The sequence below is a fragment of the Microtus pennsylvanicus genome, chromosome 3 (assembly GCF_037038515.1).
Source record: "Microtus pennsylvanicus isolate mMicPen1 chromosome 3, mMicPen1.hap1, whole genome shotgun sequence".
Taxonomy (NCBI): domain Eukaryota; kingdom Metazoa; phylum Chordata; class Mammalia; order Rodentia; family Cricetidae; genus Microtus; species Microtus pennsylvanicus.
Window position 1 is genome coordinate 7,351,862 of NC_134581.1, and position 22,302 is coordinate 7,374,163.

The window sequence follows — 22,302 nt, forward strand, 5'->3', positions numbered from 1 at the left end:
CTTTCTCACGGGCGACAAGTAGACACATTCCTCCAGGCAGGTAGCTGTGCCGTGGCTTTGTCTCTCAGCCACTTAGGAACAGGTGTTCAGATCAGAGGGAGGGCAGAGGAGATGCATGGAGCAGGTGCATGCTCTGTCGCTCTCCTGTCCACAGCCCCTGGCGACACCCAGGCAAGTGGACGCGCTCCTTACTCTCCATAGTTTTACAGTCACATAATGGAGCACACATTTATTATTTTATGAGGATGAAAACTAAGGCTGCCGTTGCTTAGAAGGCTTCATCCACCTGGCGAGTAACCAAATGTGTGAAGTTGGAACCTCACTCCTGGGTGGAAGTTGGTTCCTGGATCAGGCCCATGTTTTCTCTTCCTTTCTTTCACTTAATGGTTCTGAGTATGGTATCAGTCAGCAGTCTGTCCCGTCTTCCCTTGCTTCAGACAGGTATATCTGTGTCCCGACCTCCTTTTCCCTGTCTTCGTGAATTTGTTTATTGTCTATTCATTGGTTTCTAAAACACGGTGTCATACATCCAGGGCTGGCCTAGGCATCACTGTATACACATCACTTCTGACCTGCATGCCTCCCCTTCCCAAGTGTTAGGATTGCAGCTGCTCCCCACCACAGCTGCTTTATGCAACGTCGGGGATAGAACACAGGGTATTATGTGGGTTAAGCAAGCACTTTGCCAGCTGAGCCACATCCCCAACCTCCTACTTCCCTTTGTGAATGGATTTATGCGCAGTACTTCTTGCCCTTGGGGAACAATCTTCCACAGTCTTAGGATGAGGCAGTATTATCTGCATGCCTTTGTAATCATGTTACTTTGAGGCGTGGTCTCATTGTTTCTGCTGAGTTGCGTATCAAGGACGGGTTGTGTTTGTCCTGTCTGTATCTGCCCTTGTGACTGGTCACTGGTAGTAGAGAGAAGTTTGTAATTCAATATTAAAATCGCATTGGATGGTGAGTAAAAGGAGGTACTTGGAGAACAACTTTAACAAAATATGTAGAAAGAAACGCATCCTTCTAAATCAGATAAGGTCCCTGCTAAGGTTTGGGGAGATGGCTTAGAAGACAGAGGATCTTGCATCTAAGGCTGATGTGATGACCTGCATTCAATGTTTTAGACCCATGTGATGGTAGAAAACTGACTCCTCCAAACTGTCCTGTGACTCACACACACGTTATTGCATGCCTATCCCTCCATAAGTAAATACAATTTTTAAAATCCTCTAAGACTCTGGTCAAAGGACGAACTATTTTCCCAGGAAGGTGTACCTCACTTTCTGCTGGTTGAGCACTTTCATCCCATAAAGATAAACCACCAAGGACTTTCTGTGGAGAAAAAAAAATGAGTTATAACCCCCAAACAAAGAAGCATTATTCTCCACCAAATAATTTAATTACTGAGAAATGCTTTCTGGCGAAGTCTAGCCCCCAGCCTCTTCCATCTTCCTGCTATTTATCCATGCTCTGGATTACCTCATTCATTAGTCCTGACAAGGGACCGCATTTGTAACATTGCCTGTCAGATGTGCTCCATGCCTTGGTCTTAAAATATTCCACTCTGAGCGCCATGCTGCATACTTGGGAGATGACGTTAAATCAGCCTTGGCAATACACCGCTGTCTTCGTGCCAAATAACTCAGGGGGAAAATGATAAGGGTATAAAGAGATCAATAAGGCAAGAGAATCTGGGCCTTCAAAAGTGAGGCAAAATATGAGAAAGGTTATCCGTCAAGCACTGGCATGTAAAGAAAGCAAGTGTGTGTTGTGTTGGGGACTTCCTTAGTCCACAGTACAGGAGTCCTTATTCCGGGAATAGCAAATTTCCCTTCCATTTTGGTAACTCCTTTGAACCTGGTGTTTCTGAAATACAGATCCAAGAGCTCCTAACACACTGATCAGTGTGGCATTGCTCTTTGTTCCCCTCTAATAGAATCAAATGAGGATGTGGCTGATGAATGCTAAGAACGATGATTCTTAGACCATCTCGATGTGAGCGGTCACCTTGGCGAGTTCTCCCCGCGTAATGAAGAGTTGTATAACTCTTGCCTTTTTGTAAATATGAATTAGGTAAATATATTTCTGCCCTTTGCGATACTATAACTCAGCAGGGCCCTCATAAACGTCCAGTCACGTTGGGTTTTCAGAGGGGAAGCAAGCAAATTGTAGACGTGGGCAATTTGGAAATTAGATCCTTCAGTGAGTAATAGGTACTCTGACGTGAGGCAGGAAATACTTTCTGTTTTTCAGCCAAACGCATCGCATTATTGGAGATTTGCAATAATAAACGGAATGGCTTGCAGATTCAAGGCAGTAAATTTTACAGCCATCTCAGAAATAGAAATTTATTTTTGTGTGTTAATGGTCAAAGAGACTGTGAAAATGGTTCTGAGCCCCCAAACGTCAGGCGGAGGAAGCCAAGCCTGCAGAGCATGGAGAGCGTCTCAGGGTTTTTATTTTTAAGGTAGGGGTGAAGTGCGTGAAAGGGGAGTTTTGCTTCAAGTAGATGAAGCTTACAGCTGTGCGCAGGATAGATTACAGCCCCTGGGATGGGGAGCAGGAAACCCTGGGACTGTGGAACAGGAAATAGTGTGAAAAAAGTTAGCCTGTATGAGAAGCAACGCGCGCGCTTAGGCGGACTAGCAAGGGTGGAAGGAATGCAGACGATAGGTGTGTGCAGAAGTACGAAGGGAGGCGTCTGCCGCGCTGGGCATCGGGAGGAGACACAGACGTGGACTGAAAAAGCAGATGTATCCAGATGCTAAGTCACCACGCACAGCTGGTCTGTGGAAGTTAGCTGCAGAGTTCAAGTTGAACTGTGACTGTTAAGTTGAGCCTAAGACACAGTATAGTATAGGAGCCATGGCCCATAGGCTGATCTAGGACAACACTTAGTGGCTCCCAGGAACATATAGATCATCAGGAATTGCCCAGGATGACGCCTGGATCATGGTCTGAAGGACACTGCAAAGAGTCAGTGGCATAGTAAAAGGGACGAGAGAGTACCTGTCCCCAAATGAGCAGAGACGGAAGGTGGACTTGTGGGTGAAAGGGCCAGGTGTGGCAGCTAACCAGGGAGCTGATGGAATCTGTATGTTAGGGACTCTCTTTTCTGCAGCCTGTTCCATGACCACACAGACAATACTGTGCTGTTATTTTTATGTTCTTCTCCTTAAAAAGTAACCTGTGGTGATGTGGGAGTGTCATCTATCAATCTGTTAATTTCATTGGTTAAGTAATAAACAAACTGCTTGGCCTCATAGCGTAGAACATAGGTGGGTGGAGTAAACAGAACAGAATGCTGGGAGGAAGAGGAAGTGAGCTCAGAGACGCCATGCTCCCCTCTCCCGGGTAGACGTGATAGCTCTGCTCTCTGAAACAGACGCGATGCAGCCAGCCGCCAGGTCAGGCATGCTGAATCTTTCCTGGTAAGCACACCTCGTGGTGCTACATAGATTATTAGAAATGGGTTTAGAGGCTGAAGCTAAAAGGGCCAAGCAGTGTTTAAATGAATACAATTTGTGTGTTGTCATTTCGGGCATAAGCTAGCCAGGAGGCCAGGGTGCTGGGGACGCAGCCCCGCTGCTCCTATTACTACACAGTAGTCACCCACACTGTATAAACGTCATGCTTCTTAAGAGTGACCTTTTTGCGCCTACTGGCAGCTTGTTCAAATGCTCATACATGTGTGTGGAAATTTTCCGAGAGAGATATTTCATTGCAGCTGGCTCAGCCTTGTTTTTCTGTCTCAGCTTTGCACATACATACATTTTTGGTGGTATTTGAAAGGTGATATACATCTTGTTTTTGAGACAGGGCTTCTCACTGGCCTGGATTTTGTCAAGTTGGCTAGGCTGGTGGACCAGCAACTCTGGGAATCTGTTGCCTGTCTGCCTCTCCAGAGCTGGGATTGTAGGTGTGTGCTACTGTGACCAGCTTTTATGTGTGTCCTGGTCATTGGACTTGGCTCCTCATGCCTCCATGGCAGATGCTTTCCAAATGAACTGTCTTCACAGCCAAATTTTTCTGTGTTGTCAATAAAGAAAAATCTATAATATTGGTTTGCATTAAGACATGGGAGTATCAGTTGGTCACTAGAGCTAACGTGCTAACTACATACAAAATGTCCTTTTTTATTTTGTTCACCAACATGTCTGTCTATGGTTTGACTGTTAGACATGATAAGTAATTCAGAGAAAGGAAACATACAGTATGATACACTTGCCTGTACTCTAATCAAGAGAGAGGGAAGGCAGTGATCATGTTTCTTTTGCCATGGCCTGTGTTATCACACAAGATTGGAGATAGATCAGAATTCAAGGTATTCCTTTGGTGATTGTTTTTCAGAAATGGCCGTTGCCACAGTTGCCAAATTCCAGACAAAGCAAAGCAAAGCAAAGCATCCTCTAGAATACTAGGCATGTAGAGCAATGCTTTGAAATGCAGAGACGGCTTAGTATCCCACTTCCATACAGTAAACCCTTTGTTTACCTACCCTTGGGCACACATATAGCTGTTTAAGAAATTAGGCAGATAATTATCCTGAAATAAGTAGTCACATCCACTGTGTATTCACAAAACAGCCATTCAGATGAACAATTTCTAAAACTCTCATTATTTTTAGTGTTAGAAGCTACAAAGCTAGTATTTCCAGCTTGGGGGTGATATAAGAACATCTTGTTGAGGACATGGGCCATTGGTTGGTATATTACTTAACCTGTGATGAACCTTCTGGCAATAAAATATACCTTATTTTTTGACTACTTTGACAGTCTATAAAGATTTACCTAGAATCTGTATAGTCTAACAATACAACACCATATGAGAGTTCACATTTTGTTGTTGGAGCTTCAGGCCTCTTCCCACAGACCGGCTCCAGGCTGCCTGGCTAGCTTATGCCCCAAAATAACAAATACAAACTGTATTCATATAAACACTGCTTGGCTTATTAGTTCTAGCCTCTTAATGGCCTTAACCCAAATTTAGTAATCTGTGTAGCACCAGTCTTACCGGGAAAGATTCAGCATGTCTGACCTGGCTGCTTGCTTCATCACATCTGCCCTGGAGTGGGGAGCATGATGTCTGAGCTCACTTCCTCTTCCTCCCAGCATTCTGTTCTGTTTACTCCACCCACCTATGTTCTAACATATCAGGGCCAAGCAGTTTCTTTATTAATTAACCAATGACCTTCCTCAATCAGCATTTATTGGGAGACATTTCTCGGAGCGTCTTGCCATTCATTTACTTCAGAAAAGTTAGAGTCAATGGCTAGAATAAAGTTGAATGATTCTAAGATCTCATTCATTAGGGCATTTCTTGATAGGTAGTCTAGAAGATAACTGTGGATGTGATCAAAATTAATTACTTTTCCACTGCTTTGATAAAACACCATGACCAAGGTAACTTATAAAAGAAAATATTTAATCGACTTGCAGTTTCATAGGGGTAGAGTCTGTGATGACAGAGCAAAGGTATGGTGACCCAAAGAGCTAGGAGCTCACATCCGCTTCTGTGAGCAGGAGGCAGACAGGGGAGCACTGGGGATGGCAGGAGGCTTTTGCAGCCAGCCTCAGAGCCTCCTCATAATAAATAAACCTCCTCCAACAAAGTCATACCTCTGAATTCTTCCCAAAACCCAAAAGTTAACCATATGAGCCTATAGGGACCATTCCCATTTGTAACACCGCAGGATCCAATTCAAACTGTTGAAATTTCAGATTACTTTTGGGATTCTTTTGGGGGGGGGCACTAATTGATTGCATAGTCCTCAGGTGTGAACTTTGTGCACGCTAGGATTATTTTTGCAGTGTCAGAAGATTGGCCATGCCTGGTAGAGAATTTCAGTTTGTCAGGCATCAGTGGGCTTTGGACTTTGTGCTCTAAGACTTTACAGCAGTACCTGACCAAGGCAACTTAGGGGAAAGCAGGGTTTATTCTTGCTCATAGTTTGAGGGTACAGTTCATTGTGGCAGAGAAGCTATGGCAGCAGGAGGGTGAGATGATTCATCACAGTGCGTACACAGCCAGAACACAGAGGGAAACAGATTTTTTTTTCACTCCTAGAGCCCAAACCATGAATGGTGCTTACCATAACGTGTGTCTTATCTCTTGAGGGAGATCTGTGTGGAAACCCCTTATGGACACCCTAAGTGTATTTCTGTAGAGATTTGAAATACAGTCAAGTTGACAGGAAAAGTTAGTCATCTTGCCGGGGAGCTGAGGGTTGAGCTGGATGACAGTTGGGCAGAGTGCCATCGCATCAAGAGAATACTCAAGTTCCTGATGGCAACGGCCACTGTGGAGGTGCTTCAGAGTTCTCACAAAAGTCACAGCGCAATGAAGAGGTGGCCATGGTCATTCCCTTTTCTTACTGTGACCAAACACCCTGCCAGAAGGTACGTTAGAGAAAGAAGGGTTTTATGGTCTATAGCAGGGAAGGAAGGGCGTGACTCTGGCCTGGCAGCCAGGTGAGAGCCATTCGCCTGCATGTCTGCATACAGGAAGGAGAGCGTGACACACTCACACATGCACATGTGTGTGCACACACAGAGAGAGACAGAGACAGAGAGACAGATAGGAATGAGAAGTGGGACTATGTCATAAGACTTCAAACCCTACTATCAAGTCACATACATTCTCCACCAAGGTTCTACCTACGAACTCCATATTATTCCCCAACAGTGTTGCCAGCTGGGGGCCAAGTGTTTAAACACAAGAACTTACTGGTGGCGGCAGATGTGGGTGGGGCGCATTTCATGTTTGAACCATAACCACACAATCCCCCATCTGAAATGTTTAATGATATTCTGTTGTTGGGCCCACTATTACAGATGAGGTGAGTGGGGGTGGGGTGGGCGAAGTAGCTACTTCTGTTGGGCAACAAGTTGTAATGATACACTCTGGGCCTGGCAACGTATGCTCATGATCTCTGTTTGTCATCCCTAGCAATGGCAGTGATGTCCCCCTTCTTCAGCTTTTATGGAATAAGTCAATTAAGGGCAAGTGCCTATTGTATGCTGGTCTCAAAACTTCAGACACTGGGATAAATAATAAGACGAGTTTGGAAAGTGAAAAGTAGAACGTTTTACTACTGGCTGTAGTTTATGCTCCAGGTCAAAGACCACATCCAATGTAAAGCAAAGAGTCAATGGAAATTATATTGGTCCGCATTATTTTGAGAAACTTTCTGAAGCACAGGGTATATTAACTTATAGTACATGGGAAAAATGGAGTTTTCCTAGTTTATAATTATGAGAAAAATAACCTTAAATGTCTCAGTATTTGATAGGTATCTGATAATATAAAAATTACAATAAATTTGAAAATAAGACTAAATATCCAGTAGATATTTTATACTCTAATTGCCCAACAATAATAAATGTTGAAAATGATTTTTACACAAAATTATCTAGCCAAGCCCTTCTTTCAGGGTCTGGCTACATCTGTCTAGTTAGTTTGGTCACTTAGTGATTTATAGCAGGATCCCACGTATGTCTTCCAACTTGAAACTTGCTGTGTAGCCAAGGGCGACCTTGGGTTTCTGATCTCCACCCCTCCCACTCCCGACTGCTGGGACAAGGGGTGAGCCTTGCTGTGCTTGCTTATGCTGAGCTGGAGACCACGCCCAGGGCTTCATGTATGTTAGATAAGGCCTTTACAAACTGGGACACACCTCCACCTCCCTTTGAATTTTCAGGATGAAGTCATTCTCCTATATTTGGTCAGTTCTGAGGATTGGACCCAGAGCTTCCTGAGTGCTAGCCAAACACTTTGCCAATGAAATTTCTCCTTAGTTCTTTATGACATTCTAGTTTTAGATAGTGTCTCACTATGCCTCCCACGCTAGCCTTGAATCATTCTTTCACCTATGTGACCTTGAACTTGTGACCTTTCTGGCTCCATAGCTGGTGTCATAAGCCTGCACAAACCAGGCCCTGCCTGCTGTCGCACTTCTGATCTGTGTTCTAATATTGTCTTGTGCGTGATATTTTGTTAAGTTTTATAGTCCAAATTTCCTAGATTTAGGACTTTTAAAAGCTTAGTTTCTATTCACATTTAATTTTGCTACCTCATTAAAATATGAATAAGTAGGCTAATAAAACAACAGAACTCTTTTATTTCACAGAACTTAGGTTGTTGTTTATGGGTCCATAGACTTCCTCTGTTAGCTTGTAGTAAGGAGTTCTCCTTCCGGGCTTCGACTCTACTTAGAGAGGAGAAATCTACTAGGATGGCGTTTGTTGTGTGAACGCTGGGAAGCAGGGAGTCTTCTCTGGGATGTTCCTATGAAGCACTGATATGTACTGAAAATGTAGAATGGTTCCGGTAAAGATCTCACTGGCCAAGGAGACAGCCGTTCATTCTGTACCATAGGTTCATGTCAATCTCCCCTTTACTTCTCCACCCCTTTCCATTTCTCTCCCCTCTGCCTCCCTCCCTGCTTCTCCCCCCAGTCTTCTTCTTTCCCTAGCAAACTGAATCATGTTTTAAAACTCATTAACCATCAGTAACCAGATCAGCAAGATGAAATTTTACCTTGAAAATGAGTTGGCTGTGTGGGGAAATGGCTCCATTTCTGTAGCCATGGTGTTCTTTACTGGAGGGGGATGGTGAAGGAGTTAACGTAGCAATGAAGTGTTGACTCAGCCTGTTGCTGTCAACTGCATTTATCAATCTTCCTCCTTCACACATAGGAGAGCATACATAATACAGCCAGAAGGAGTGGTTGGCATTGTCACCATTTGTAATGTCAGGGCAATGCAGAAAGTATTAGACTTTAAAACATCGGATGTGATCTTAAACCACAGCTATTTAACCTTGTTTAAAGAGAATTTCTAAATGTTTAAAAAAATCTTAAGAAATTTATCCTCCTATACTCTTAATCGAGGGTGGGGGTGAGCAGTGACTTTGAAGGCCAGTAGAGGGCAAGATACCCTGGATACCCTGGATACCCTGGATACCCTGGATACCCTGGATACCCTGGATACCCTGGAGCTGGAGCTAGACACAGTTGTAAACCTCCCAGTCTGAGTGCAGAGAACTCTTCTGGGTCCTCTGTAAGATCTGGATGTGGACTGAACCACCAATCACTCTATTCTCTGCTATCTGAGCCTTTTAAAGCAAGACGGAAAACACTTGCTGGTTACAAACAGATACTTCTTCTCCTTCTTCCTATGGGCTGAATTTTATTTCCTGCAAGTCATTGCTGAGGAATCCTATCTTAATTAAAATATCAAAAGAGATGTTCTATGCCATATTCTAGACCCTTGGACAAACAGCGGAGGCTGCGCTCAGAGACACGGTTGCTGTTAGCACACCTAGAGGGTGGTCTTGGTCTGACACGTAGTGCTCTTGTGGTCATCACTGTGATCTTCATAGTCATCATTCTTTTTCCACAATCGCCAGTCACAGTGACATGAGAGGCATGAGCTGCTGGGGGTAGGGTGCGATTCTCAATGCACGAATATGGCCCTTTCAATTCATGGCACAGCACCGCAAATTTTATTGATTCTTTTTCCTTGAGGAGATCAGGAGTTCGTCAGCTGAAAGGGAGGGTTTGCCACTGGAGTTTGGAGCCTTGGTAATGTTTATAAGAGACGGCCAGTGTGCCTACAACAGCCTCATTTCTCTAGCTTGCAAATGTTTTAAATGAAATTTGTTGAGAGGCCCTCGAACCGCACAATAACGAGTTTACTTGTGTTTTCAAGGACTGTGGATTTGAAAATGTCATTTCCTATCTAAACCTCTACGCGGAATTCAGTGACTGCCAATGATGCTTGTTTGTCAACAGGAAAGAATACCGTGCAATTATGCAGACTGCCAGGGTTTAACAAAACTAACATGTAAGCAAAACTGACTTTCATCCTAACAGAATTAGGATTAAAAAATAAGTCGGTCGCGATTTGTGAATACCTGGAAACTAATTAGCCATTCCACGAGATGTGATTGTTTCATTACTGCTCCATTACCGCATTCTGCTTCTTGATCAGAATGGAAAAGCTGCGTTCTGATGGCTTAATTTCAAAAAGAGTTGTTCCTAGTTTTTAAAAATTAACGTGCTCTCCAGCACCTCCTTCAAGGTAAACGATTCCATCTTAAAACTAGGGATCTGTGGTTCAGGATCTGTCCAAGGATGATCATTTAAAAAATATTTTACACGACATTTTATAAACAGGATGTAGTTATAGAACATCAACCTATATATGGTCTGGTGTTGGCTTAAGCCTGGTGTCCTGCTCAGTCCTCCACATCTTCTCTATTTTAGATCATTGGCAATTATCAATCCTGTGAAGTGGGCTGAGCTTGGCTCCGCCTCTCCTAGTGACAGGAGGTGGTTAGTGGTGGTCAAGGTGCAGCAGGCTGCCAGGAGTTCTTAGCGTTCTTAAGCATCACGTTCCCACTGTTGACAGCAGCTATGACCTGGGCCAGTGGACAGGGGATGCTCCCACGATTGCCTTTTGTGAGGAGTTGCTTTCTTTGTAGCTCATTTCCATATCTGTCTGTGGGCAGGAAAATAGAAGAGGGGCAGCCCGTCCACTAAACTCTGTTATCCCCGGTATAATTGAGACCATTGTTTTCGGTCACCCCATTCCACATAATGGAATTGCCTGGCCCCAAGTCGGAAAGCCATAATGCACATGGTCCCTGAAACCATGGCTGAAGTGGTATTAATTTAGCTACCTTTGTTGTGGCTTGTGTGCACCGGCTTCACACACTCACCCTCAGTGAGACTATTTCAGACACCCCAGTGACTGCCACCCCTCCCATTGTGTCCACACACACGGCAAGGTGTGCAGAAGCAAGGTTATATGGAAATTAGCCCTGTCTGGGGGAGGAATCCAACCACCACTACAGCATTCTCCCCAGAAGCAACGGCTTGCTTTTGTATGCCGGCTAAATAATATACAGTTTGAGACAGGAATGTGGTCTGTATTCATTTTTAGGGAGTAAAAGAGTTGGCGAGTAGTCCCATGGGAGACGTTATCCAGGGCTTTACCCTTGAGTGGATAAAAGACTACAAATTCTATCATGTTGAAGATGAATAAAAACAAATTGGGTAGACCATCCATAGAACAGACTGCTGTGTGATGGAGTCCTTGGCTTCTCCAAACCACCAGATCCACGGCCACCAGGCTCTGCCAGCAACCAGATGCCGGCAGTAGAGCCGACTGCAGCTTGGCACCAGAGCCCTAAGATTCCACGCCAAGGGGAACTGCATGCAAAAAAATACTTAACATTCTCTTTGCAGAAGATTTATGTTTCCAATCCAGTGGGAAAAGGAGGTTTCAGACTCAGTGTGCCACAAAAGCAATGTGCTTCTCTTGAGTCTTGGTTTCAGATGATAGAGATGTGGGGGAAATCAGTAGTGTTGGCCGATCTTAGAGATAAAAAGCTGAATTTTGTTTTAGAATGAGCTGCTTCCACAAAATGAGCTTTAGTTAGACTAGGTAATTAGTATCGTCATTATGTGAAGAGGTTGCATTGTGTTTGAGGAAAGGGAGCCCTGGTTTGTCTCTCCTACTCAGAGCAATCTGGCAATGTCAGAAGACATGTTTGATTGTTATAGCGTTGTGCAGAGAGTGATCTATCTGGTTCCTAATCAGTGTGGAGCTAAGAAGCTGTGGAATTTCCAGCAATGCATCGGAGCCACCAGAGCAATGTCATTCCTACAATGTCTGTGGTGCAGAGTTGAGATTCCTTCTATCAAAATACATTAAAACCTCTTGCTGTTAAGTATTCAAGAGATACAGTGGCATTGTCTAAAAGGAGGGCTTGTTGTTGTTGGTTTTGGTTCCCCGCCCCTCACTGTTTTCTTGACTCTGTTGGTGGGTGGGTGCGCGACATTTCTTCATGGCATCGATAACTTTCCTCAAGACAGGAACACTTCACATCCTTCTCTAGTTACATCCAAAGCACAGTGAGGAACCTTATCTGCACTCCGGCTATGCAGCTCGGCACCGTAGAGGACTGTGGGAGGACATGGGCGGGTGCTCCAGTTCTCAAGCTTGAAGAACAAGGCATGTGAGCAACGCTTGCTAAGTGAGTCAGCTCCTGAGGATGAGCCACCAGCCAGTTCACTTCCACCTTGTTAAACGACTGAATCTTGACAAATGAGCTCACTTGTTTGGCATCATATGAAAAATGCACACCGTGCATGGTTCTGATGGTGATGTTCCCTTTAGAGATTAAATGTCAAGATGGACTTCATTTAGATGCTGATGGGGAGGTTGGTTCTCCTTCTCTCGTCTCTTGGTCATGTCTGCATCTCTGCTCACACTGGCCTGTCTCCTCCTCTGGGGCTGACTTCCAAGAAGAGCCCATGTTTCTTGGGGTAGGCGTCGTGAAGAGTTGAGGTTTAATCCTACATGTAGGACTTCTGACGTCAGGCTCCTTAGGATCAAATCTGGGTCCCAACTGTGTGACCCTGAAAAGGCCATTTGATTCTTCTCCACTGCTTGTTTCCTCCTTAGCAAAATGAAAGGAGTATTGTTTATCTCTCTAGGCTCTTGATACAACATGTATTAAGTGTTTAGCTACACACAAACCAATTACCTCGGAGTATCTGTACTGTCTGTTTAAGAACAGTGTCTTCCTAGACGGATGCCATAATTGTATTGAACTCTCTGAAGAAGAAGCTGACTAGGGATACTCTAGTGGGCAGTCTCAGTGTGTGGGAGCCTTTCTTTAGTAACCTCGAATGATTCTTTTATTGGTGTCCTCATGAATAAACACCAAGGAAAAGCCTGTGGATCTGTGTGCACACCCGACATCCCCTCTCTTCTTCACTCTATCACCCAAAGTCGCACATTGGAACATCTCCTTCTACATGCTGACTCTGAAAATTCATCCCCCTGTCTCAGCACAGTGATCTACTGCTTGGTAACCCCAGACCATGAGTTCTCCAACTCCCTAAATATGATTTATAGATTGTGGCTTTGAACAACATAGCAAAGTCAATTTTATCTGAAGGAAAATATTATTTTACTAACATTTTAAAAATCCCTTTGTGATGACTTGGGATGATTTAAAAATGTAATCAATGATAAAATTCCAAATCCAGTAGGAGACAAAGGAGAAAACATAGCTAGCCACTTTAATCAGAAAAATGGCTACCAGGATCCATTAGCCCTGGAGATTATTGACACCCCCCTCCCCTGTATTTCTTTCTAGATGCTGAGGTTTTGTTATCTGTATTTGGCAGCTAGAGCATGCAAAATTGCTCTTGGTTTTCACGAATTAATTCATTTAGGCTGTGCATTTATCAGGCATTCCTGGAACCTTCTGCAACTTGATGTTGATAAAGGAATGTGGAGAGGAAAGAATTTATAATTCTTGAACACAAGGAACAATTTGCAATTCCTGTGGCTATCTGAATCATGGGGGCATCCCCCAAAGATAAATGAAGCCTAGGGCTGGGGAGGAGTCTCTATATTGGCCATTAAGATCGCTGGAATCACTGGCTCTACAACAGCATGATTCCTCTTTGGGCAGAATTCCTAGAGTATTTCAACAGGAATTTGGAAGAAAACCACCTTTACTATTACATGTTTTCCCCATGACCCCGAACCCTAACACTCATTTATGAGAAACAAGTGTGTATCTGACAGGTATCACATAAGCGTGGGAATCAGATTCCGGGAACCCAGAGAAAATGTTAGGCTGTGGGGCCTGTGCCTGTAACCTCAGCACTCAAGACTAAGGGACAGAGGCAAGCAGATCCCTGAAGCTCATTTGCCAGCTAGCTGACCTACCTGAATGGTGAGAGTTTTGGTTTTAGTAAGAGACCTCGTCTTAAGGTTGGTGAAATTACCTGGGCGCGAGTGAGAAAGCGACACAGAACGCCAACAAACCTGCTTCGGAGTTTATTAGAGAGGAGTGTGCACAGGCCTGGAGATCGAGGTGCAGAGAGAGAAAGCGAAAGATGGCATGTCCAGCTTTTAAAGGCCACCCCACACTATGTCACACTGATGACGTAGATGACGGGTGACTCACGCATGCGCGCAAGGGTTTAGCTGCGTTATACATGGATAGAACCACTCATGCGCGCACGTGGGTCACATGGGGCCGTTGTCCAAGGGCCTGACCGTACGTGCCTACCTTTAGAACCCGGAAGTGCAGTCTTATCCATGGCTGAATAATTACAGTCGGGAGCAATTAAAAAAAACACTGAGGATGAACCTTTGGCTTCTACATGCAACCACACATGGTATGGTACAAACACACATGGTACAAATATCCACAACTACGCCAACAAGTATGTCTACCACATACAGACACAGACATATAAGCATACAGACACATGCAGAGAGACACACATAGACACACACACAGATGCACACAGACATACAAACATATAGACACACAGAGAAACACATAGACACACACCACAGATGCACACAGACATACAAACATACAGACATACAGATGCACAGACATACAAATATACAGACACACACAGATGCACACAGACATACAAACATACAGACACACACACAGATGCACACAGACATACAAACATACAGACATACAGATGCATACAGACATACAGATGCACACAGACATACAAACATACAGACACACACAGATGCACACAGACATACAAACATATAGACATACAGATGCACACAGACATACACACATACAGACACACACACAGAGACACATGCATATGCATACACACACTCTTTCGCACACATGGTCTACATCTTCTTTTCCATGCACACAACTTCCCTGTTCCCTTCTCAACTTTGGTTTTGTTATTCCACTGAGTCCCTTGGCCTTGTTGGAGGGCACACAGATGGTTGTAGGCATGATGCAATTTGCTAAATGGTGTTCTCCTTACAGAAATGCCATCAAGGAGCCCCAAGGGAACAAAACAATTAAGTAAACACGTATTGATCATGCGGTATCTGCTGCTTTTCTTACTTGACCGGTTCAGGACTCTGTCCAGTCTCTCTTGATCTGTGATATAGAAATCTGGGGTCATTCTTCAGGCTCCACAGTGGTTCTAAACTTTAAGCAATGGTGGGAACTGCTTTAAACAAAGTCTCACTTAGAAAGAAGCCCTATTACAGAATGGAATTCAAAGAATTTGGGGAGAGAGGAGGTGAAAGAGGCCTTGGACAGCTTTGAAAACAGCACTGCCTGGGGATTGTTAGACAAAGAAGCACTGGATAAGAGCAATAAAAGATCAATTCGATGAGACCTACTGTGAGCTAGAGACCTGTCGGTGAGCTCCTGTGGCACCTGCTCTGTACACTGCTTACACAAGAGGAAAAGCTAATAGGGGAGGGGTGTCTGAGGAGGGATACCATATAACTTTGTTCAGGAAGCAAGCTGACTATTTGCTATGTTTCAAAAATTCTCCAGTTTTATGCACATACTAATTTCAAAAAGGCAATCGATATACATCACTGGATGTACATACACAAAGTGTACTCCTTGGTATGGGGGATGAAGGTCCATGTTAATAATGCTGACCTTGCATTAGGCAGAGCTAAGAAATGGTTGGGAAAGTGTTCATTCTGGGAAATGGGAGCTCTGACCTCTGTCCCTCTCTTCTCCCCGCTCCCATCCCCTCATTCTTTCATTTTGAGCCAGTCTGAGCTTGCATTTGAGAATTCTGTCTTAGCCTTTGGGTGCTCCTTGTCTGTCGAATGAAACAAAGACTTGTGCACCAAAGCAGGAAAGACCGGCTGAGGGCAGACAGATGTAAGCTTGAGGACAGGACACAGTGCCAGATGGCTCTGACCAGGAGAAGGACTAGGAATTCAGAAAGTTGGGTGGCAGGTTGGATTCTAGCATCTGGGATGAGGGAAAAGACGAACCCAGCACCAAGTTTTCTGGTGGGTGCTCAGGTTGGAGAATGACAGCGATACCAAAACCAATGGGCTTACAGTGTCAGGATTCAGGTTTGGGGAGCTGGGGAGGGGCATGGGAAACGGTGCAGTGAGATGCAGGTGGAGGTCCTGAATCTTAAGAAGCCTTGTTTTATAGCTACTTGGAAGTATGGACTAGGGCCAGTCTGAGACCTTGAGAATTGTAAGGCAGATGCTATAGCAGGAAACAAAGCTGAGCCCCGTTAGCACACCCTGTCTCCATAAGTGCAGTATGTTTATTTATTTAGACATGAGATATGGCCTGCCAATTTGTAAGCACCTTCGGCTTATCCGATGCAGGCCAGGCGATTCCCGCCAGCAGACTCAATGTGGAGGCAGGCATTAAGTAACCAAGTCCAGCACGTAGATAAGAACCAGCTCGAGAATGCTGGGAAGGAAAATGGCAGCATGGCACTTAGTTTGAAATGCAGGCCATCAGTGAGAGGCAGGCAGGCAGGGCTGGTGCAGAAACGGAGGGAGAGTCCCAATGTGTTCAGGAAGGAGTCTGGTTCGGGCAGTGGCTGGAGTGGAGGAGCAGAATCAAGTGGGGCTTTCAGGCTCAGTGAAGGGTAAGTTTGGCCTCAGTTCCATGGGAGTAATTTTAGTGGGATCCACTGATTTCATCTCACTGTGGTCAAGCCCGAGTTTAGTTCTAGTTATTGAATGTCCTCTGCTTACATGGGCCAGCATGCCTGACCACTTGGGCATGCTGGTCATGGCGTTGCTTTGTTCATAATTAGATCCCAAAGGCACAGAATACAGTCTGTTCTCATTTTCCCCATCATATCATTAAATTAGCTCTTAGATATCTTCCAGCGCTCACACATCGAGTAGTTGGGTGCTATCTGTGTTGGTTACTGTTGCCATCGCTGTGACCAAGAACCCAGCAAAGCAACTTAAGAAAGGAAGGGTTTGCTTTGCCCACAGTATGAAAGTATAGTCCATTGTGGTGGGAAAGCACCTGGTGCTGGGAACCTGAGGCAGGCGATCATGTGGTGTCTACAGTCAGAAATCAGAGAGAGATGGACGCTGGTGCTTAACTCACTTTCTCCTTTCCATTCTGTTCTGGGTTCTACCCTTGGAGGTGGTCCTAGCCATATTAAGGCTGGTCTTTTCACCTCAGTTAACCCTGTTTAGAAACTCCCCCCAAAGGCATGTGAGATGCCTATCTTCCAGGTCCGTTAAATTGACAATCAATATTAACTATCACACTATTTGTTTTTTTTTCTTATTAAAGATTTCTGTCTCCTTTCCACCACTGCCTCCCATTTCCCTCCCCCTCCCCCAACCAACTTCTCTCTTGTCAGCCCAAAGAGCAGTCAGGGTTCCCTGCCCTGTGGGGAGTCCAAGGACCTCCCACTTCCTTCCAGGTCTAGTAAGGTGAACATCCAAACAGCCTAGGCTCCCACAAAGCCAGTACGTGCAGTAGGATCAAAACTCAGTGCCGTTGTTCTTGACTTCTCAGCAGTCCTCATTGTCCGCTATGGTCAGCGAGTCTGGTTTTATCCCATGCTTTTTCAGACCCAGTCCAGCTGGCCTTGTTGAGTTCCCAATAGATCATCCCCAATGTCTCAGTATGTGGGTGCACCCCTTGAGGTCCTGAGTTCCTTGCTTGTGCTCTCTCTCCTTCTGCTCCTGATTTGGACCTTGAGATTTCAGTCCGGTGCTCCAATGTGGGTCTCTGTCTCTGTCTCCTTTCATCGCCTGATGAAGGTTAATATCCAGGAGGATGACTATATGTTTTTCTTTGAGTTTACCTTCTTATTTAGCTTCTCTAGGATCACGAATTATAGGCTCAATGTCCTTTATTTATGGCTAGAAACCAATTATGAGTGAATACATCCCATGTTCCTCTTTTTGGGTCTGGCTTACCTCACTCAGGATAGTGTTTTCTATTTCCGTCCATTTGCATGCAAAATTCAAGAAGTCATTGCTTTTTACTGCTGAGTAGTACTCTAATATGTATATATTCCATACTTTCTTCATCCATTCTTCCATTGAAGGGCATCTAGGTTGTTTCCAAGTTCTGGCTATTACAAACAATGCTGCTATGAACATAGTTGAGCATATACTTTTGTTGTATGATAGGGCATCTCTTGGGTATATTCCCAAGAGTGGTATTGCTGGGTCCAGGGGTAGGTTGATCCCGAATTTCCTGAGAAACCGCCACACTGCTTTCCAGAGTGGTTGCACAAGTTTGCATTCCCACCAGCAATGGATGAGTGTACCCCTTACTCCACAACCTCTCCAGCAAAGGCTATCATTGGTGTTTTTTATTTTAGCCATTCTGACAGGTGTAAGAGGGTATCTTAAAGTTGTCTTGATTTGCATTTCCCTGATCGCTAAGGAAGTTGAGCATGACCTTAAGTGTCTTTTGGCCGTTTGAACTTCTTTTATTCATTTCTGCTACTGAGTCCCAAGTTTACTATTCAGTAATTACTAATCCCCTCACCCAATGACTAGGTCTTTAGGGGAGAACCCAACTAATCTTTTCAGTAGAACAATTTCAAAGATTTATTTCTTACTGATGAGTATTGTTTGTACTTGTATGAGTTACCATGTGTGTGCAGTTGCTGGCAAAGTCCAGAAGAGGGCACTGGATTTCTCAGGGCAAGTTAAGGGTCATTGTTACCCACTACAGGGTGCTGGAAACTGAGCCTGGGTCTCAGCAGTCAAGAGTGTTCTCTGCTCTTAGAGAGATCAAGGCTGTAGTGGCTAACAATGACCCATAATTATTGAATAGTATCTGTGTATACTGAAAAGAGTTAGGAGTGTGCATTGCCTTAGGTAATGCTGCTGGTCTATGGATAGGTACTGGCTTCTGTTTGTCCAGTAACACTCTTTTTCTCTTTTTCCAGCAGTCCTATGCACCAGCTCCCCACCCCATGGCTCCTCCCAGCCCCAGCACAAACAGCAACAGCAGCGGAGAACAGTTGAGTAAAACAAACCTGTACATTCGAGGTCTTCCACCAGGCACCACGGACCAGGACCTCATCAAGCTATGTCAACCGTAAGTATTCTGAGGCCCCCCAGGTCTGCCCTGATGTCCACATCACCTGTGGGGACACCCCCTGGGCTGGATCCAACACAGACTCAATGGGGGAATCCTCTTGGCTATAAGCGGGGATTAAATTTGGGGTTTGGCTTCAGTTTCTTTCAGAGAGCAGGGTTTGGTGCATGGCTGTAAAGATGGAGTTTCCTGAGCAGATGGTTGGGGGATGCTGGCTGGATAATAGACATTGGTCTGAAAGACAGAGCATGACAATAAAGCCGTGTTCTCAGCCAGTGTAGCTTGGGAAAGGGGTGGCTATGGGCTGACCGTGAGCACAGAAAGAGCTGCTTTTCACAGAGTTGCTGATGATGCAATGGGTCGCAGGATGCAGTCCTGCTGTGTGGGCACCAAGGTTTTCCTAGCTATACTTGGCAAATGCAGGTTTAACCAGGATAATCGACTCTTTATTTGTAACTATCCAGTCCCAAACCCTGAGATTCTACTTCCCATCCAAGCCAAGAAACTCTGATAGGTCTTTCTGGATTTCCCAAGAAAGATGGAAATAATTAAATATTTTTCCAAAAATGTTTTCATTCATCCCTTATCTACCAGCACAGTTATTCTCACTCTCATTCCTGTGCAAATATGCTAATGCTGCATGGGTTTACCCTACACATAAACTCAGTAACAAATCATGAGTTAAGAATCGCAGGCTGGTGTTTATAGATTTCCCTTCTATTATTTTAAAAATATCATCAATATAGATATCTGTGGTTTTATTGCCCCACGGCTGGGCATTTTTAAATTCATGGGGAGCTTCTCTTCTCTTTTGGATCCCTGTTACAGGAAGGTAAAGATGCTATTTATATTGTAAGGTTTCCAACCTCTCCATATCAGGAAAGGAAGGCTGTATTTATTTGCCTTCATTATAAATTTAAATATTAGGAGTTCATATCTAGACAACAGATAGTGGCAGATGGATAAAATCAAACATACAACTTTTATAACTAGATAATGAGCTAACAAAATGGTAGTTGGATTGGGATAAAGTTGCCCTGTTGTTACTGTCTGCCTTGATCTGTGCAAGATGGAAGTGTGCAAGAAAAATATTTACTGAGAAGACATTAGTTTTGTTTTTCTAACGTTAAAACTGCCATGGCTGATGCATATGGGCATTTGTTAAGTTTTGTTTTTGCAAAATATGCAGGGGCTGAGAATCAGAAGGCAAACAGCTTGTTAGGAAAATCGGAACTATTTTGGAAAGTAAGGCCTTTGAAAATTGTTGGTTTATGTTTGGGTTTGTAGATGAATACCTATTATCTTTTGTTCATACTTGAAGGTTATTTATAAGGCACATTTGTGGGTACTGAGTAAAGAGTCTTTCTCATTCTTTTGTGGACCCATGGTATTCTGAGCCTGGAGAGTCTGCTTCACTGGGTCTGGAAAGGAACAGAAGAGGGGAACATTTTTCTCAGGCTCTCTAATGTGGCAGATGCTGCTGGTCTTCAGAGAAACTCTCAGGGACTCAGCAGGATCACTGACTGCTCTGTTGCCAAAGCTCCACTGTGTTGATAAAGGAGTGTAGGGATGGACACTTGGATACTCGGGCTCTCTTATCTTGTTTGTGATCATGTGTGCCCTTGAAATCTCAGTTTCCTCCTTATTAAGAGTGAGCTGACCACTGGGAATGTGGCTCAGTCAATAACGTGCTTTGTGTTGTAATCATGAGGACCTAAGCTCCCCACACCTGGAACACAGGCATGGTGGCTTGATGTGGGAGTGATTTCTTATTAATAAAGAAACTGCCTAGACCTATTTGATAGATCCCTTAGGTAGGTGGAGTAAACAGAACAGAATGCTGGGGGAAAGAAGCTGAGTCAAGGAGTCGCCATGATTCTCCCACTCCAGGCAGACGCAGGTTAAGATCATTCCTGGTAAGCCAGCTCGTGGGCTACAGCAGATTATTAGAAATGGGCTAGTCCAGGTGCGAGAGCTAGCCTAGAAGAGGCTAGATAGAAATGGGCCAAGCGGTGTTTAAAAGAATACAGTTTCCGTGTAATTATTTCGGGTAAAGCTATCCGTGTGGGGTGCAGGGGACGCAGCCCGCTGCTCTTATTACAACATTAGCTCTCCCTTGTAATCCAATTTTAGGTAGATCAAAACAAGCGGATCCCCAGGACCAGCCAGAGTAACCTACTTGGCAAACTCTACAATGATGCCTGAGAAATTACAACTGAACTTAATAACTTTTTGGCCTCTACACAGATGCAAATACATGTAAACATACACCTTACAACACACATACATATATCAATATGAACATAAATATACATAGCCCCACCTCACAAACACACAAAAGTAGTTGAGTTTTTCTTTTTCTAGATTTTTCCTTGTAGTGTTGGGATGTGCTGAATCTGCCTCCAGACAATGTACTAGTCCCCATTGTTAAACAGTCTAGAATTCTGGGAGAGCTTTGCTACAGATTCGGTGGCTTGGACTCAACCAAGGTTTGGTAATGTGTATAATAGAGGGACCAGCGAACCCCACACATCACAGCTTTGTGGAAGTTTTGTTTGACTGAAGAGCTGGTTTATGGAGACAGCGCTGTGGCAGCATCCTAGCTGAGATACCTCTGCCCACTTCCATCTCTGTAAGGCATCACTGGTTATTTATGAATGGAAAGTGGTGCCTCAAAGCCTGCATTGGCTGGAGTGATGTGGTGGCTATGTGTGTAGAGGAGCATAGAAGTCTTGTTGATGTTACTAGTGCACACTCAAGAAATTTCAAGTCTAGAAATTATACTTGTAGAAATAGAAATAGTTGGCCATAGGTATTAATAGATGCTGGCTAATAAGACCATAGGTATTAATAGTTGCTGGCTATTAAGATAAGATGCGGGAAATGGTCTGATTATTGTAACAACATTTTGGGTTCTCCAGTCACAGGACCTGGTATTAATATTTTTCCTCTAGAATCATCGAGAATAGATGATAGACAGCGTGGCCTAGCGGAAGTAATTGTGCGTGCAGACGTCTGGCTCTCGCTCGTGACTCTGTCATGCATAGAGTCTGTAGTTTCAGACAAATGACTGGCTCACCCTTAGCTTTGTTTTTACTCATGTCTCAAAGAACAGATTTGAGCTCCACAGCATTTACATTTCTTTTACACTAGAATTCTGTGAGTGAGGTTCTCATTTGGAGCTTGCCCTCTTCTGTCTCTGTGTCTTTCTCTTATGCCCCTGTATAGCAAGTGGCTCACCGCTGCCTGGGGATGCTTCTGCTAAGAGGCTGACGCAGCTCATTTGGAAAATCCTGTCCCTCTTTGGAAGCATCCGTTTCTTATACTGCTTGTCATTTGGATTCGTGAATTTCTAGGTTTATATTTCTATCCGGCATCCAACATTTAAAAATGTTTTCAGGGCTGGAGAAA

The 22,302-nt window shown here is 44.2% G+C and overlaps 1 protein-coding gene across 8 annotated transcripts in view; it reads left to right on the plus strand.

Annotated features, from left to right (window-relative positions):
• Rbms3 (RNA binding motif single stranded interacting protein 3) overlaps positions 1 to 22,302 on the plus strand; it is a 1,334,377-nt gene that overhangs the window by 760,972 nt on the left and 551,103 nt on the right. For 6 of the 8 annotated variants that reach the window (XM_075964221.1, XM_075964220.1, XM_075964219.1 and 3 more), the window contains one exon: positions 18,740 to 18,891. In XM_075964221.1, coding sequence (XP_075820336.1) covers positions 18,740 to 18,891 — 152 coding nt within the window. The remainder of the gene's footprint in view (positions 1 to 18,739; positions 18,892 to 22,302) is intronic. The other 2 variants (XM_075964227.1, XM_075964223.1) reach the window with 1 other exon arrangement.